General features: G+C 46.3%; 1 protein-coding gene across 1 annotated transcript in view; it reads left to right on the forward strand.

Moving 5' to 3' along the window:
• syt2b (synaptotagmin IIb) overlaps positions 1-16,353 on the forward strand; it is a 29,135-nt gene extending 12,782 nt beyond the window's left edge. The window contains exons 2-9 of the mRNA XM_080000906.1: positions 7,846-8,077; positions 8,225-8,385; positions 10,536-10,667; positions 11,646-11,813; positions 12,643-12,810; positions 12,944-13,061; positions 13,154-13,287; positions 13,763-16,353. Of these exons, the coding sequence (XP_079857032.1) occupies positions 7,870-8,077; positions 8,225-8,385; positions 10,536-10,667; positions 11,646-11,813; positions 12,643-12,810; positions 12,944-13,061; positions 13,154-13,287; positions 13,763-13,978 (1,305 nt within the window). The 5' untranslated portion in view covers positions 7,846-7,869 and the 3' untranslated portion in view covers positions 13,979-16,353. The remainder of the gene's footprint in view (positions 1-7,845; positions 8,078-8,224; positions 8,386-10,535; positions 10,668-11,645; positions 11,814-12,642; positions 12,811-12,943; positions 13,062-13,153; positions 13,288-13,762) is intronic.
• Positions 16,354-17,243: the final 890 nt, after the last annotated feature.

The raw sequence follows: 17,243 nt of genomic DNA on the forward strand, positions 1-17,243 counted from the left end.
AAACAGAAGCCTATTTCCGAGCCCTTGAAATCCCAGGACGCTTTGTTTTCATCTTCTTTATAATGAGCAGAGCTCCATGCAGCTCTGGTCAGCTGCCTTGATCTTGTATTTTGTCCATTTTTCCATTTGTAAATGTCCGGGGAGGGGGAAATAATGGTCGCCATCGTAGCTGTAATAGCTGATCGATTGTAAGACAATTCAATGCCGATAAACTCACTGGGAAAATTAAAAGTTAATTGGTATTGAAGGAGTTAATTATTATTTGTTTCACCGCTGTGATTGGGATTGTTGTTAAAGACATGAGGACTGAACGCGGTGATATAGGACAGGACTGCTGTGCGATGCCTGTTACTGAGCTTGTTGAGGGATGTTAACAGTCTCTGTGTTATCAACCTCACAATGTACATTTCATTTACCTACATTGTTATGTCTGGGTATTTATGTATTTCTTCAGGAATTTCGTAGAGAAAGGGTGGTGGAAAAGATATGAATTTACATGTATCCTATTTAATTACACCTTCACATTCGGTTGATCTGTGTTATTACAAAATTAAACGTTTAATAGGAAAGGAAAGCCCTTCACAGCAGTTGGTTTGCAGTCATTTAGAAAAACTCTATTGTTAAAAATGACTGTGTGACAACGGCCACTCCAGATTTCAAGTAACATCGTAGTTTAACGATATGTTTTGTATCATATGGGTTTTGTATCATATGAGTGTGGTACTAACCAAGTACACTGAAATCCTCTCGTATGGTATAATTAAAATATATGTATAAATAAGAAATCTTCAGAGAAAATACCATAATGTTTGTGGACAACATACATGATGCTGTAATGTTCCTTCGTGAGGGGAACCATACTGTATGATACACATTTAGTTTAAATAGTCTACACAACATGGGTCCTCAGACACACACACACACACACGCATGCACACACACTCACACACACACACACACACACACACACACACACACACACACACACACACACACACACACACACATTCAAAGTGTTGCCTTGTGTGAAACACAGGTGCTGTAGCAGAACCATCTGGCACTGTTTTTCTGGAGTTTACTGCTCCACTCTGCAATGACGACTGACCAGAGTACCAACACACTGTGTGTGTGTGTGTGTGCGTGCGCGCGTACGTGCATGCAAGTGTGTGAGTGTGTGAATTCAGGTTTGTGCTTTTGTAGTGTATGTGAGAAAGAGGACGGAAGAAAAGAGGGAAGGACAACCGAAAGAAAGAAGGAAAGGAAGAAAGGAAAGATGAAAGTAAAGGAGGGCGAGGGAGAGGGAAGAAGAGGAAGAAAGAAAATAAGAAAGGAAGGAAGGAAGGAAGGAAGGAAGGAAGGAAAGAAGGACCTTGAATGTCACTGTGGAGGAGCATCAGATGATGAGGCTGGTTGTTGGTGCTCTCTTGTGCTTTTTAGCTCCAAGCTTTTCATTCAACCCCTGCATTGCAGCACTCCCTGCAGGAGCTGGAGGTTGCAGTGGCTTCCATCTGCCTCCTCGTCTATGCCTCGCCGCCTCCTCGCCGCCTCCTCGCTGCCTCCTCGGCGAAGGAGAGGGGCCGCGTCGACCACGGTGTGACCACCGCCACGTGAGCGGCGGAGTTCATTACCTCGGGCTTTGGTGGCGGAGGTGTTGTCATTATCAGTGTCCTCGCTCAGCAGAGCCACAGGTCGGAGATGGAACGGAGCCCGCGGCCGACCGAGCGCGCCCGCGCCTCCCGGAGGGAAAGGCAATACGGGGAGAAAAGGGCATCCCAGAATGCGCCCGATCGATTTATGACAGATTCATTCCGTCGCTCAATCAACGCACGACCTCAGAAGACTTTTGTTTCTATTGTCGAGGCTGAGCTCTCCAAGGGATGATGGGTTCCACACAAAAAGGAGGGGACCGCAACCGCCCGCGGCATGACTTGGCTCTGATCGGCAACGTGTGCCTTCTTGGGGTTTTAACAATAATGGTTGTTAAGATGTTATAATCCGCTTTGCACATTGTATTGATTTAATAATTGATAGGGTTAAGGTGAGATAAATCAACGCCGAATGCCCTGTCACCTAGAGCAGGACATTAAAGGAGAACTCTGGCATTCTTTCATCCTCCTTCCGGGACCATCATAGAGAGAACAGGTCCACTGCCGTGCCATGGGGAAATCGTCACCGCGTCCTCCGGCAATATAACCATCTGCATTGATACATGCATTTTTATGACCAGCAAATGGTATATTCCGGGGAGACAATGAGCAGGATTGGTTCTGGGATGCCAGAACTTTTTGCTGAGCCACTGCTGGAGCTGTGATGGGCCTGGTTTAAACAAAACATTGGTGGGATTTTGAACCGACTTGAAGTTATTTCCATAAGTAAACTTTGATATGAATTAACTTTCCCAATCGGTCTTGTACCAACCAGTGTTTGGCCGCTATGGTGGTCACAAACGTTTCAATAAGTCTCTGAAAATTATGATCACACTCAAATGAGCACGTCTGCAGCAAAAGTACAATCACCATCGACATCATATTGGGGAAATATGATCCTGCCCGACCCAGGACCGAGGCGGACCATAAAGTCCTGGACCTTAAACCCATTTGGGTCGGACCAGTTCCCTGAGATCACACAGTTTTTTTCTTTATTTTCCAGTTCAACCCATTTAGTTTCTTGGGTTGAAGGCTTACTGGCCTCCTGTGTGCTGTCCCAGCCCACACACTTCTGTAGTGCACCTGGAGATGGACCCGAATCAGAAATCCGTCTTAGCTTCACTACGTCTACAAACCTCGAAACACGGCGAGTCGCGAAAATCCTTCCCGGTTTGATTTGAGAGGCTGCGTGTGAATGAGCGTATCTGACGACATCGCGAGTATCAGAAAAAAGAAAAAAAAGCATTGGGTGAGAGAAGACGAACTGGGACGAGCGCCGTTAAAATAAATTATAATAATAGAAATACCGATTCCTACCTTTTATACATCAGCTGTATTTTCAAAGTAAAGACAGGTGAAGAAATGGAGGATGAGCAAAGGTGTAAGGAATGGTGGGAAAAATATCGGCATCTCGATTTTGGGGGTCCGCCTTGAAGCATTTCGCTTCCAATGTCATTCGAGCAATCCCAAGCTGAAGGAAAAATGCAATTTGATAACGACAAATGTACTTTGTGCGATTGAGTGCCCGGCGGGGAAAGCTCTGCCCCCCTTCTGGCGGAAGAGATCACTGCACTGTGAGGGTTTCACCTCGCAGCGGCTCCTCAGCAGCTGTTGACTTAATATATTCACATGGTGGTATTTCCCCAGGGAGGTGTAGGAGTGAGAGGTTTTTTTTTTTAAAATATATATATATGTTTTACACAAAGCAGGTAAACGGCTTTCATTGCACCTGCACATTGCAATACCATAGGGGAGCGCATTTAGCAGACGATCTTCTTTCTGGAAATGGTCAATGCGCTGTTTCGACGGTCCTTTCTAAGCAGCGTCCTCGTTCGTCAATGGAAACACGACCCTGATCCTGGGGGCGGAGCAATGCAAACGTCCTTCCCGGCTCGCGTTCACGTCCACGTCTCACGTTCGTGGGACTTGCTCGAAATGCGAACAGGGACGACTGCGCGCACCTCGCCGCCCTGCTCACGCAGCCTGCTGTGCTATAGCGCAGCGGCGGACGTGCCCGTCTCGTCTCGTCCGCGCAAACTTCACAAGTCCCGCGGACTCTCCGGGCGGCATCTGCCGGCGGCCACGCGTCTGAATTCGGGCCGCGCGTTGCGTCTCGAAGCGTCCGGCGCGGCAGTGACGGGGACGGCGGGATCCGGGGGGGGGGGGGGGGGTTGGTCGCGCACGGCGGAGTTGACTTTGTGAAGCCGGTTACAGTTCTCTCTCTCTCTCTCTCTCTCTCTCTCTCTCTCTCTCTCTCTCTCTCTCCCTCCCTCTCTCTGTGGACGCGTGCAGAACGTCCCTTCGCTCACCCCCCCCCCCCCGACGCTTTTCCATATCGATCTTTTCGCCATTGCCTCTGCGATGCCGGAGAAAAGGGGATGGGAGGGATGGGAGGGATGGGAGGGATGGGAGGGATGGGAGGGATGGCGTGCTGCACTCAGCTGTACGAGCAGCGTCGCCAATGAGGTGGAGGAGAGAAAACGGGGAAAAGGCAGAACGGCCGCGTGCACCGCTACATGGAGCCGGGGGGAGGGAGGGGAGGGAGGGGGAGGGGGAGGGGGGGGGGTCCAGAAACGGGGAGAAGGGAATTGGGAGAGGGAGGAAGGCGTGCGGTGGGGTTGGGTGGAGAGGGAGGCAGACGGTGTGCAGGGGGGTTGACAGAGAGAGCAGGAGAGAGAGCATGGGTGTGTGTGTGTGTGTGTGCGCGTGCGTGTGTGAGAGTGTGCGTGAGTGTGTGTGTGTGAGAGAGAGAGAGAGAGAGAGAGAGAGGGAGCATGAGCGAGAGTGGGGGAGAGAGAGAGAGAGAGAGAGAGCACCAGCCAGAGATGGAGAGAGAGAGAGATATGCGAGAGAGGATGGAGAGAGAGGGAAAGAGAGAGAGAGAGAGCGAAAGGGAGCATGAGCAAGAGTGGGGGGGGGAGAGAGACTGAGCGAGAGAAAGGGAGAGAGAGAGGGAAAGAGAGAGAGAGAGAGGGAGGGAGCATGAGTGAGAGTGGGGGAGAGAGAGAGAGAGAGCATGAGCGAGAGATGGAGAGAGGGGGGGTGGGGGGTGAGAGAGAGAGAGAGAGAGAGGGGGGTACTGCAGTGGAGGGAAGTGAGAGGAGACTGCAGTCTCGGCTTATGGGAGAGATCGGGCGATGTTACCAGAGAACTGACTACAGACCAAACAGTTTTATTATTGGATGGGTCACTCTACAAGGGGCTATTTTACATTTGCCTGGTAAGTTGTTGCGTTTATTTTGTGTTCACCCTCTGTCCTTTCAGGGATTTCTGCAAATATAAGTAAGCCATGGAGGAAATGACAGCGTCAAACGGACACGGATTTGACTTCCATTAAAGAATTTCGATTGCGGCCGTCATCTGTGATTAACGGGTTGATGGTTGGACTGTGTTTAGCAATGATCCGACTGTATCATGAAAAACGGACGTATATTTTCACTGATTGCTGGCCAGTTTTTGAATGCGGCCATGTGAGGGCAGATCAGGGCTGCATGTCATAATGGCAACTATGACTAAATAGGTTTCAATTTTCTCTTTTCCTCTTCTGCCTCTTTGCCTGTCACTATTCGTTCACATGAAATCAGAATGCGTGTGCCAAGTTACGGAAGTTGTTTGATTTAGTTATTGGGGGAACTGGATCTGTAAATGGGGTTGGGGGGGGGGGGGGGGGGCAATGAGGCCAGAAAGTTACCTCATGCCAACAATATAAAATGACATTGGAGAGCTATTTCCTCACATAATGTTCCATTTGTATGACTTGTATGTTACACAAAGGGGCGGTCGACTTAAGGCGCGATGTGACGCCTGGTGCGACGCCTGCATAATAATATCATCATTTCTGTTGCTGACTGGACTGCAGGGGAGAAAGTGACAGAGACGGGCGTTCCAGCTTCAAAACTTTCATCATCCATTTGATCTGGGGAGCTGTGTCCATGCCAACCGCTCGCGCTGAGGCGAGGCTGGCCTCGGGCCGATTGGTTATCTGATTGGTTGCTTTTCCTGGTGATAAGCAGGTTACAACCGGCTCGATTGCTGATTGAAACTATGCTGAACGCTTGGCAACAAAAATCCATAAAATCTACAGCGTGCTCTTACTTAAAATACTGAGGAATGCAAAGCGTTTCGATCGGTGGCCTGTGAATCAGTGAGGTCGTGGGCACGTTATTGAGTTGATAACACACTCAAAAGCCGTCACGCAGCAGCAAAATGGCTTTTGTGATGATCCTGGCTAATGAAGATGCCTCTGTCACACACTGCACTGAATTGAAAAAGCCCAAATAACAATGATATGAACCTTTTCAGGGTTGTGTGAAATGTAAAATAAAATAAGCTTCCCACCTCACGGTAGTTCCTTACGTGAATATACATATTCAATGCCACAGTAAAGGCGTCACAACGCGTATCTACTTTGACGCAAGCACTCCGGGTCAAGCTGTTTGTGTTGACCGCTCGTGCACCCGGCGTCCTCTCCCGTGCATTTAGACGGTGATTAAAAAAAAACAACAAAAACACGCGCCGCTGACACGTGGGACACAAACGCAGAGCCACCCAATACGCCTGACGCCCCGTCCACGTCCCCTTTAGTTATTCTCCTCTGTCCCGTCTCCTCCGGAAGGGGAATGGCTCCGAGCGAGTGACGTGTTTTTATCGTACCTGTGCAATCAGCTGAGAGGGAGGAAACGGCACCTTTGTGGTTTTCGGGAGGGGGGGAATCGATTCTATTCACGGCATCTTCCGTCATTGATTCCGCGGATCGATGCCGTCACTCCCATGGGCATTGTTGTGTATCTTGTTGCATCTTGTTAGTGTAATGTTGTCCTTAAAATTTCTTGCGGAGAATAGAGAGACCGCCGGGGGCCACGGGGACAGAGATGGCCATTTTAGAAATGTTTCACCCCGTGTTGAATGACGGAGCGGGGTGGAAGGGCGACGGCGGTATCCGCCAATGCTGCTCACCTGCCTCACCTGCTTTCCTCTGCCTGTCGATACCTCACACCCCCAAAAAAACCACATAGTCGCCAAGGGGACGCTTCCTCACGCCCGGGGGCTCTCTGCACGGAGGTAGTCGGGCTCGTCCGCCACGCGTGACGTCATCTCCAAAGATGGTTATTAAAGTGATGCGGCGCCAACCGAGAAGGATGCCGAAATCGTATTTGAACTGTACTAAATTGTGATGCAGAACTTATCTGCAGCATTATGTAAATGCCCCCACAAGTGTATTCTCCTTTTTGGTCCAGTGCATCAAACCCGATGCTGCTGGGTGTAAATGCTAATCATATGCTGGTGTCACTCAGCGCTCAAACGGCAGCGGAGAATAATAATATGATGCTCACTTGGGCCCCGGAGGGAAATTGATTTTGTCAGCTGTTTGCGGTGTATTGGATTTTGAGAGATTGAAGCGCGGGGCCATCCTTCAGTGCTCCTTGTTCCATCCGTTTGGTTGTGGTCACGCCAGCGGCCGCTATAATAATTTGTCTCGTAGTGTGGGGCGTTCTCCTCCTCCAATCTCTTTCAAGGTGTCGAGTCGTATATGGCGGCCTCCGTGTTTGATGGCGTTCCGTAGCTGGAGGTGATCATTTGCCGTAGCGGCGGAATATCAATCCAATCACAACAATCAAAACTCACTCTCTCCTTAGGGAAGGATTTTTCGGTTGTGAGTGATCTGTCCATCCATCTCGCCTTCGTCAGGTAAATTATTTTTAAAAAGCGAGACGGTCCTATTAGCGTTCAGCCGGCAGGAACGTATCTCACTTGGCGACAGGAGGTTTGATCCCCGTCGTTTCTGGTCATTCCTCATCCAGACTAACTTTTCCCATGAGGAGCACATTGATTGGGTGGGTTTCACTTTTGATAGAAGACGCTCGTATGCAGTGAAGGACCATCTGTTTCGGAAGCATTTGTTTCTTTCTCCCTTTGAAAAATGTCTGCGATACACCATCTCTATAACTCAGTTAAGTGCTGAGCAAGGCAATGTGGATTTAGAACCATTTCCAAAGGGTCCGTTTCGCTCCCTCCGCCGTCTGTGTTTTGTCGATAAGGCCGTCCTTCTCGCTCGGACCGTCGAGCTGAATATCAGTGCGACTCACAATGTCTCACTTACTGATGGGGAACAGAGTCGTGCTTTAATGCCCCGTCGTCAATCCTCTTGTGGTTGCCGCCCGGTTGTCCGCTGACCCTTCTCCTTCTGTGTCCGCCGCAGGGACCCCGTGCCACGTCTCTGACCATGAAGTTCAACCTGTTCAAGAGGAAGCCCGACGCCATGGTGGCGACGGAGCCCACGGGGCCCACCACCGTGAACATGGCCACCGGCCTGCCGGCGGTGGTGTCCACCGTCGCCGACATCTCCGGCTCCAACAACACGGAGATCAACAAGAACGACATGTTTGAGGAAATCAAAAGCAAATTCCTGAATGAAATCGATAAAATCCCATGTAAGTTCTGATAGGGGTGACTCGTCATGGGCTCCAATTCTCATTTGCGACGTTCTTCTTTTGGGGGAGAAGCGTCCGAGCATTACATTTAGAGGTACGATAACACTTTGGCGTCGGTTTTCCCTCTTTTTGCTCTTTGGTCGGCAGTGCCTCCATGGGCTCTGATCGCCATCGCCGTGGTGGCCGCCCTGCTGGTCGTCACCTGCTGCTTCTGCATAATCAAGAAATGCTGCTGTAAGAAGAAGAAGAACAAGAAAGGGAAGAAGGGCAAGGATGGGTTCAACATGAAGAACATGCAGGGTGGTGAGGTATGACGCGCCCCCCCCCCCCCCCCCCAGCTTCTAGAACCCACATTCTTGGTTTCGGCGTCACGGGGGGCTCTAAGCTCTAACCAGACGTTTTGACGCCATTTATTTCGGCGTGTATGCCGACGATGCCTCGTAATGTGTTAGTCATGGCTTTTGAAATGTCATTGTCCCAGCGACGATGTGTGCCGCTAATGACCTTTGATCTTTCACCAGCAGCACTTAGGCCAAACTCTGGAAGACATAAGGAGAGCTCACTTCCCCTCCATTTACTCAATGTTGTTGTTGTGTACGTTTATAACGTGTGATGTGTTTCATCGTGCTCGCTGGTGAAAAATGACACACGCGCGGCCATTGGGCCTTAGTGTACGGAAATGATTCGTATCATTTTTCTAGTGCATTACATTATACATGTAGAAGAAAATAATTTGGCGTTAAAATGATCTGACATCACCGCGTACATTGCCCGGTGCACCGATGACAGTTCATTAAAACAATGAATTGATTGGGGCCGTAGTGTGAATAATCGTCCCCTGGTCGGGAGAGCGACTAATTCTGTAGAGGGGTAGAAAATGAGCGTGTCATTTCTCGTCATCGTTGTGGTGCCGGTGGTGGTGGTGTTGATCTCGACTGCCTTTCTTCTGTAGCGTGTTTGGTCCCGGTGTCTTGTGAGTTGAACCTCTTCCTCTCTCTGTGCTCTCCTCCTCTTGTCGCTGTGTCTGTCTTGTGTGTGCCCCGTGTTTCTTGACTGTGGTGGACGCTGACCTACGGTAGGTGGACGGCTCACACTGCTGCTCTCTGGCCCCCCGGGGGCGGAGGGGGGTTTCATGGAATGAAAGTCGTAGCTTCCCCCAGCTTGTTTTTTTTTTTTTTTTCTTTTTTTTTTCTTTTTTTTTTCCGGAACTTTATTTTATTAAAAATGTGATGATAGCTTGAGAAATTAAAAAAAAAAAAAAAAAAAAAAAAAAAAAAAGTGGAAAGCTATGATGTGCTCCATAAACCCCAGAGAGGAGAGTCTAACCATTTAACACATTGTTCCTGAGACAATGTAAATGTAACTCATACCAATATCAACTATTGGGTGGAGAGATGATATGCAAGTCACTTTTAACACTATTAATCAATGCATGTGATGAAGGGCATGGATGATTTTTGGGGAGACATGGCAATGGTGATGATAAAACTGCATGAACAAAAAACCCCACTCATAAACCCCATCTTTAGATTTGAGGAAAAATATCTGATGTTTCAAGAGGTTTTAAATGGCATTTCGACTAGCATACAGTAGATGGACTCCATGCAATAATATAAGCCTTTGAAAACATCATCAGGATAACCTTGGCAAAGGGGCTGTTATTCGGCGGCAATAATTACACCGTGACCCGGGCATTGTTCAAATAGCTCGCTGTGCCCTTTAATCGTGAATCATTTAAAGGAATAACCATGAGTCCAACACAAAGTGACATTCGTTTGGTGGCACACAAAATTTCAGGCCATGGAACGTGTCCCTCTTTTCTAAGAAATAGTCTTAAATATTTTATTGAGACGCTGACTCTCCCCTTTTGCATTTATAAATCTACGCATTGGCTTTTGTGAGCTAGTTCCTTGGAGGATCCGCCGATTTTTAAATCAATCTCCTTGTTCTGATGCTGAAAATCGAACCCAATCAAAGCACATGTGCGTTTCAGTGTGTCAAAAAAAAAAAAAGTCCCGATTTAATAAAATGTCCCAATGAAAACGAATTGATTTCATTGGCGACATTAGTCTTCCCCCTTGATGGAACTAGCGTGCAATGCCTCCACTGACTCTGGCTGACCCTGGCACTGTACCGCACAAGCATGTTGAAAAGGGAATTGCCTAATGAACCCAAAGACGGAGAGGACCTAAAGAAAAAGAGATGTGCACATGTTTTACTCAATACAGGTCTATCACCAACTGAGAAAGACGTGATTAATATAAAAAAAAAAATTGTAATAATAGAACAACGCTATTTGCCATCAGGCGTCAGGAGCTGCACTAGTGAGCGGCTTCCTGAAGGTGTGGCTCCTACAGAAACCCCTGCAGGACCGGTGTCTGTGGCATGCTGTCGTGGGGCACTCGGCTCTCCGTTTCCCGACCCTTGACCTAAAATGGCGTCTATGTCTCCGCCACAGAAACACCAGGACGACGACGACGACGAGGGAGAGACCGGCCTGACCGAGGAAGAGAAGGAGGAGGAGGAAAAAGAGGAAGAGAAACTGGGGAAGCTGCAATACTCAATTGACTATGACTTTGAGAACACCAAGGTCTGGGGCCGCGACATTTGACAACATTGCACTGATTCTTTTTCTGTTTTGCTTGTTTATCGTCGGCCAAAATAATGTGCAAAGAAATGTTTACTCAGGGAGGTCAGTTTAAAACTTTCAGATACGCTCCAAGATAATACATGGAGGTCTTGCCGTGTGTGTGTGTGTGTGTGTGTGTGTGTGTGTGTGTGTGTGTGTGTGTGTGTGTGTGTGCGTGCGTGCGTGCGTACGTGCGTGTGTGTGACATCTCATTATTAAATTAAGTCCCATAAATGAATCACCCAAGCAACTGTGGCAGGAAATATAATTTATCGTCATGTGTTTTGAAACTTTATCATCATTACAGCTGGTTGTGACACAGATTTATGAGCCCGTGAACCGTCGGATAGTTTGGGTGGATGTCCCCTATAAGGCAACATGAAATAGAACCAATCAATAAGAGTTACGTTCATTTAGTATCTACTCGTCTGCACATAGGGGCTCCCTAAATCTTTGGCATTTGGATGCATTTCTTATTTGTCACATGCGGTTATACCTACGGTGCAGTGAAATGATGAAGGGCAAACGGCAAGGGCTGCGCAAAACAAAGTAGGAAGAAAAAAAAAAAATTCTAATATATAGAACAAGAAAAATATATAATATGTATGTTTATCAATAATAATAATAATAATAATAATAATAATGAAACTAATATTAAAAGTCAGTGGATCCAATTTTAAATCTTTTTAAAGTATTTGAATGCCACATGGGTTCACAAGATAACTTTTGGTTAGCTGCGTGTACGGTGACAGTCTTCAGCCTCTTGTCCGTTTGTCTGTCTCTGGACGATGGACACCGACTTCCTGTGCAAGCACTAAAAACGTCGGACATTATTGCGAGAAGTCGCCCATTGTAGTGGACTTTTAATAAAATGAGACACCTGCAGTGATAGTTCTCACCTTTCTTTTGTATTCTTATCACTATACTTCTCTTCCACAGCTGACGGTCGGCATCCTTCAAGCGGCGGACCTGATCTCCATGGACTCGGGCGGCACGTCTGATCCTTACGTCAAGGTCCATCTGCTTCCTGACAAAAAGAAGAAGTATGACACCAAAGTCCATAAGAAAACGTTGAACCCGGTCTTCAACGAGTCCTTCGTATTCAAGGCGAGTCTCTCCGCCTTTTTAACCCCTGTGATAGTAAACCACATTTACAGTTCGTAGACGCATTGCACGGTATGAGGGATGATCCTGTATCCGAGGTCCAAATCGATTTGGAATGCTTGTCAGATTTAAATATATAAATTCATTCAATCAATCAATCAATTTCAATTATATATAAATAAAAAAAAATGTTTTGTAATTATACTATGTTCCACATTCATTATCTCGCACTTCCAATGCATTTGCTCATTAGTTATCATAACCGGCACCCAAAATGTTTGCCATGCATTTAACCAGTGAAATGATTGGCCTGAGCCTTGTCAGCTTCTCGCTCTCGCCTGCGCAGCCTCCAAACTGCTCCTTCCTTCTCCTCCTAATGAGACCCTTTGAGGATTGGAAAAACAACCCGGGGTCAGACGGGAAGGCTGTGTCTCTAGGAATTGGCACCAGGGAAAAAAAACCCCAAAAAACCTCTGCCTGTTAAACATTTGGGAAAGAGTGTATTTTCCAATTTCAATTTATTGCCCACATTTCTACCAGCTATAGTGCAGCTATGGAGATTGTGCATAAACTTTATGCTTCATAACCAATTCCCATCTCCATTCTAAAGGGAAATTGTCCATTACACACCTATTGTCTTCTGTACTGATGTTTTTACTCACTGCTTTATGACTTGAACGTAGTGTTAGGTGTTAAGGTGTTAAGGTAATGTTAAGGTTTACAATTAATACCATGTAATACCAGCATAACATCACATCACATAACGTAATATGTCATTACACACACAATTTGCCATAATATAATAGCGTATAACACCACGCTTGTTCCTCAGGTGCCCTACGAGGAGCTGGGCGGGAAGACACTGGTGATGTCTGTTTACGACTACGACCGCTTCTCCAAGCATGACGTCATCGGAGAGGTGAAGATCCCCATGAACACCATCGACCTCGGGCAGCCCATCGAGGAGTGGAAGGACCTGGACAGCGCCGAGAAAGAGGAGGTGCTGCTAAACTTTGCAAAGCAAAGCCAACTTTGTCGCTTTCCATCACAATTATTGGAAACGAGCCTGCGATTTGTTCTGAGAAGCATCTTGCTTCCTGTTGTCTCTTTCCTTTTCCACTTCTGTTCCCCAGCCGGAGAAGCTCGGAGACATTTGCATCTCTCTGCGTTACGTTCCCACCGCTGGCAAACTCACCGTCTGCATCCTGGAGGCCAAGAACCTGAAGAAGATGGACGCGTGCGGGTTGTCTGGTAGAGAGATTTTGACCCTTGTTTTTGCCTCCACCCTTGTTATTGGCCTTTTATCTGAGCGTGAATCTTCCACGTGACAATTTCCTCTGCAGATCCTTATGTGAAGATCCAGTTGCTGCAGGGAGGCAAACGTCTAAAGAAGAAGAAGACCACGGTGAAGAAGAACACCCTCAACCCGTACTACAACGAATCCTTTAGCTTTGAAATCCCCCTCGAGCAGATGCAGGTAGGACACATGAAGACCGTGGTCCTCGATCCTCAGGATTGTTTTGAAACAATCCAGTTTTGTTTATTGCTCTGCTTTCTAACCAGACCAGGGCCTTAGCGGGTGGAGTTTGTGTCTTCTCCCCTTGTTCACGTGGGTTTCCTCCAGGTGCTTCGGTTTCTTCCCCCCCTTAAAAAGACGCGGTTCACACCCGCTACGCTCTTGACCAAGGCATTTGCTTTAGCACCGGAGGGATTACTAAAGTGAATCTTCTTCTTCCTAACTGCGCATTTTGTTTCTTGTATTGGGGACCGATCTCCTGACATTCGACCCCCATCTTCAACCAAATGTGCTGATGCCACTGCCGCTCGCTCTTAGCAGGGGTTGCGCTGGCCAGCCAAGTTAGGGGAAAAGCTTGGGCGGTCGAACGCTGCTTTGGTCGGCTTTATGCTTGAAAAAACTGAACGGTACCAATTCCCCTTTGTGTTCCACACAGAAAATCCTAGTGGCGGTCACGGTGTTTGACTACGACAAGATCGGTAAGAACGACGCCATTGGAAAGATCTTCGTGGGCAGCAAGGCCACGGGCCTGGGCCTGAAGCACTGGTCCGACATGCTGGCGAACCCACGCCGGCCCATCGCCCAGTGGCACGTGCTGCAGCAGGAGGAGGACATCGACGGGCAGCTGGCGTCGCTGGCCGCTAAGAAGTAACCGACTGCACCAGCCGCCCAATCGCCCAGACTGACTGAGAAACCTAGACCCAACCCCTTCCATTGCATGAAACCCATGACTTACATGCGGCCATCAGTCACGACGACTCCAAGCTTGAAAGAGAAAACATAGAATCTCTGCCTATTTATGGTTACGCAAAAAAAAAAAAAAAAAAAAAAAAAGAAAGAAAAATCATAGTTTTTACCCAGCAACACATTTCACACTTCTGCTTCAGCTAAACAGATCAGGATTGAATGATTGCGCGACTGTTTGAGAGCAATTACTCTTTGAATCTTGGTTTCATTTGAACGCGGATTTAGAAGCAGATTTTTAGGGTGCTGGCACTCACTTGAAAGGCTGAGAGAAACCACTGCTGGAGATAAAACCTGGTTTAGGTTATAGAGGTTATAGAGAATGCTTTATTTACAGTGCCTCCCCGACACTCTCCGTGAACCATGCCTAACATTGTACCTTGCTACGTACGCTTGAACTTTAATTACAAAGTACTGTAGTGTCGAGCTTTTTCTGGCATAGTATCTGTTTAGGTTGGTTAAGTCTACAATTGCAACACATTTAATGGGGTCATATCATTTATGAAATGACTGAAATAGAAAGCAAAGCAAACATGAGTTTTTTTTTTTTGTTCTTATTATATTCACATTTGAGAAAGGAGATGCGGCGAATATTATGACGAGGAGGACACTGTTCACGACAGACTCGACTGTGTTGCAGTGTTCCTTTGTGATCGTTGAAATAATTGATAACTAATTCCTTGTCGCCATGCTGTCACGTCTCTGCCTCGAGCTCCGCAGAGACATCCGTGCGTTCTCAGATAGATCCAGCGTAAGCCAGAAGTACTCGGGTGCCTTTTCGTATCGACAGTTTTGTGCAATGCAGCACGGTACGCTTAGAATCCAGTGGTTTTTTTTTTATCATTTAAATTTTTTTTTTTTCCCCAGAGGTGGAACTTTTCACTGGCGGTAAATATTACCTTTCAGTTTTCAAGGACACTGTGAATGTGCCATACAAAGTCTGCGCTGAGGTTTCTTTGACCGTGTGGATGTAAAAAAACGTACTTATCCATGGACAAAGTGAGGAGGAGGGAAGGCTTGCAGACGTTGCTCAAATAAATCGACTGCGCTTTCGTTTATGTTGCCGTTGCTCTGAAAATCGTGCCGTTTCAAACCTTATTTTTATGTCCATCGAATCGGTTCTATTTTCATATTTCACCACTGGTGTGATTGGCGCAAAAAGATCGACTCAATAGCCTAACAATAACACGCGATTTATGTAAAATTTAACAATTTTCGTAGAGATCCTGATAGCATTTTTTTAATGTAGGGTGAGGTTGCACTTTTTTGGGGAGGATGAATTGAAGTTGACGCACATGTTTGTATGATCTAAACATGGCAGGAAGCCCTAACCCTAACCCTGAATTCATGGTGACCATATAAACATACTGTACAGCGTATATATATATATATATATATATATATATATATATATATATATATATATATACGTATATACTGTATATATATATATATAATTGGGACCATTTCATTTGCTTGAAACAAATGGGAGTTGCAAAAAACAAACCGAGCATGTATCATGCTTCACGTTACGTCATGCTGTGCCGCTTGCTCACGATCCACATCCTCGCCACACGTCGTGCTTATCTTGAACCAGAGTGCTGCAACGTGGTGCTTTTCTCCTTACGCGGCCTCATTATCGTCACACCGCATTAACCTGACGCGCGGAGAGGCCATCGGAGATACGTCACTGGAGGTGAAAAGGAATTGAGGAACGACGGGTGAACCTCAGCATATTGATAAGCCCATTGCCTATGCCCCCACCCCACTCGTCCGCGTCCCTTCCAAACTATTAAGAAAATGCATTACACAAATTTGCTCAAACAGCATGCATCTACAAGATTATGTACATAGAAGCATGATTTAAAGAGGAACCATGATTAAATTGTGTATGTGTGTATTTGTGTTCAATGTCATTTTGATAATAAAATGGAGGAGAAAAAAAAAAGGATAAACCGACTGCAACGTTTATGTATTTTCACTCAAGAATTAAGACCGGCCGGTGTTTGCGTCCGAGTGTTCCACGTTGACTTCCGCGGCTGTTTTGAAGCCCGGGGCGAGAGGCGGGGTTTGCTCTTTACCTTGTGTGAAAATCTGTTGACTTTGCCTGGCACGTTTAATCTCTTTTGTCACTCTGTGTAAATGTCTCCTTGGGGCGGTGTCGCCGTCTGCCCGGGCTCTAAGTCGTGCGATCTCTGGTCATTTTCCGTGTGCACTTGTTACAAGATATATTTCGAAAAAGAGGAGATTATTATTAACTAGCTCCTTAGTTTTCTATTCAACTGTGCCGTAAGTGTTTCCTTCATCTACTCCTGCCAGAGCGGGCCTCGAGTCTTAAGTTTATTATCAGATTTAGATACGGTGGGAAAAAACAAAACAAAAACCAAGCATGGACTTGTAGCCCTTCCCTCAGTACTTGAGGAAGTTGTTCCGGCTCATTTTGTTTATTCACATAACTTCACTGTGCTTAGTGTCTTGATCACAACTAGGAGAGGTAAACCTTGATCAAAAAAAAAAAACAAAAAAACATCTCAAATTGATTATTCTCTGTGTCGTGTTTGCAAAAGCAGAGCATTTAGGGTTTTAGAATGAAAATATTTCGTTAGAAGATTTTGGTGAGGCCCGATATTCATTCGAAATGTACTACAATCACGACGATGCGTTGTTTACGCTCTCACTTTCGCGTTTCCCTCAATACCTTCTCAATCAATCTGTCGGTCTGAGTTCACTCTTGATTGTTTCGTTGAATTTGAGGAACCATTTACTACATAATGTGAAGACTGGAAAATACTCAAACAAATAAGTAGCAGTTGACGAGGCACTTAAATGTTTGTTTTACGTTCAAATCATCAAACTAAGATCGGTTTATGGTTTGGAATTTTTTTACAATTAAATTATATATATATATATATATATATATATATATATATCTCATATTTGAGTCGTTCTTTTTCTATATTGTTGACGCACCGACTCGTCCAAACACACTGCATCCGGGTTTTCAGGTCATTCATATTGAACATTTTTCTTGAGAAAAAAAAGAATGAGCTTCCACCTTTTTTTATGTGCATCAAGTGTATATTTGCAATAGGACCAATAGAACCTGTGTTCCGTTATCGATGTTTCTTTGCTCGACGATAGAAACATTGTTAGGGTTTTGTCACACGACTGCA

This window comes from Zeus faber (assembly GCF_960531495.2).
Source record: "Zeus faber genome assembly, chromosome: 5".
Taxonomy (NCBI): Eukaryota; Metazoa; Chordata; class Actinopteri; order Zeiformes; family Zeidae; genus Zeus; species Zeus faber.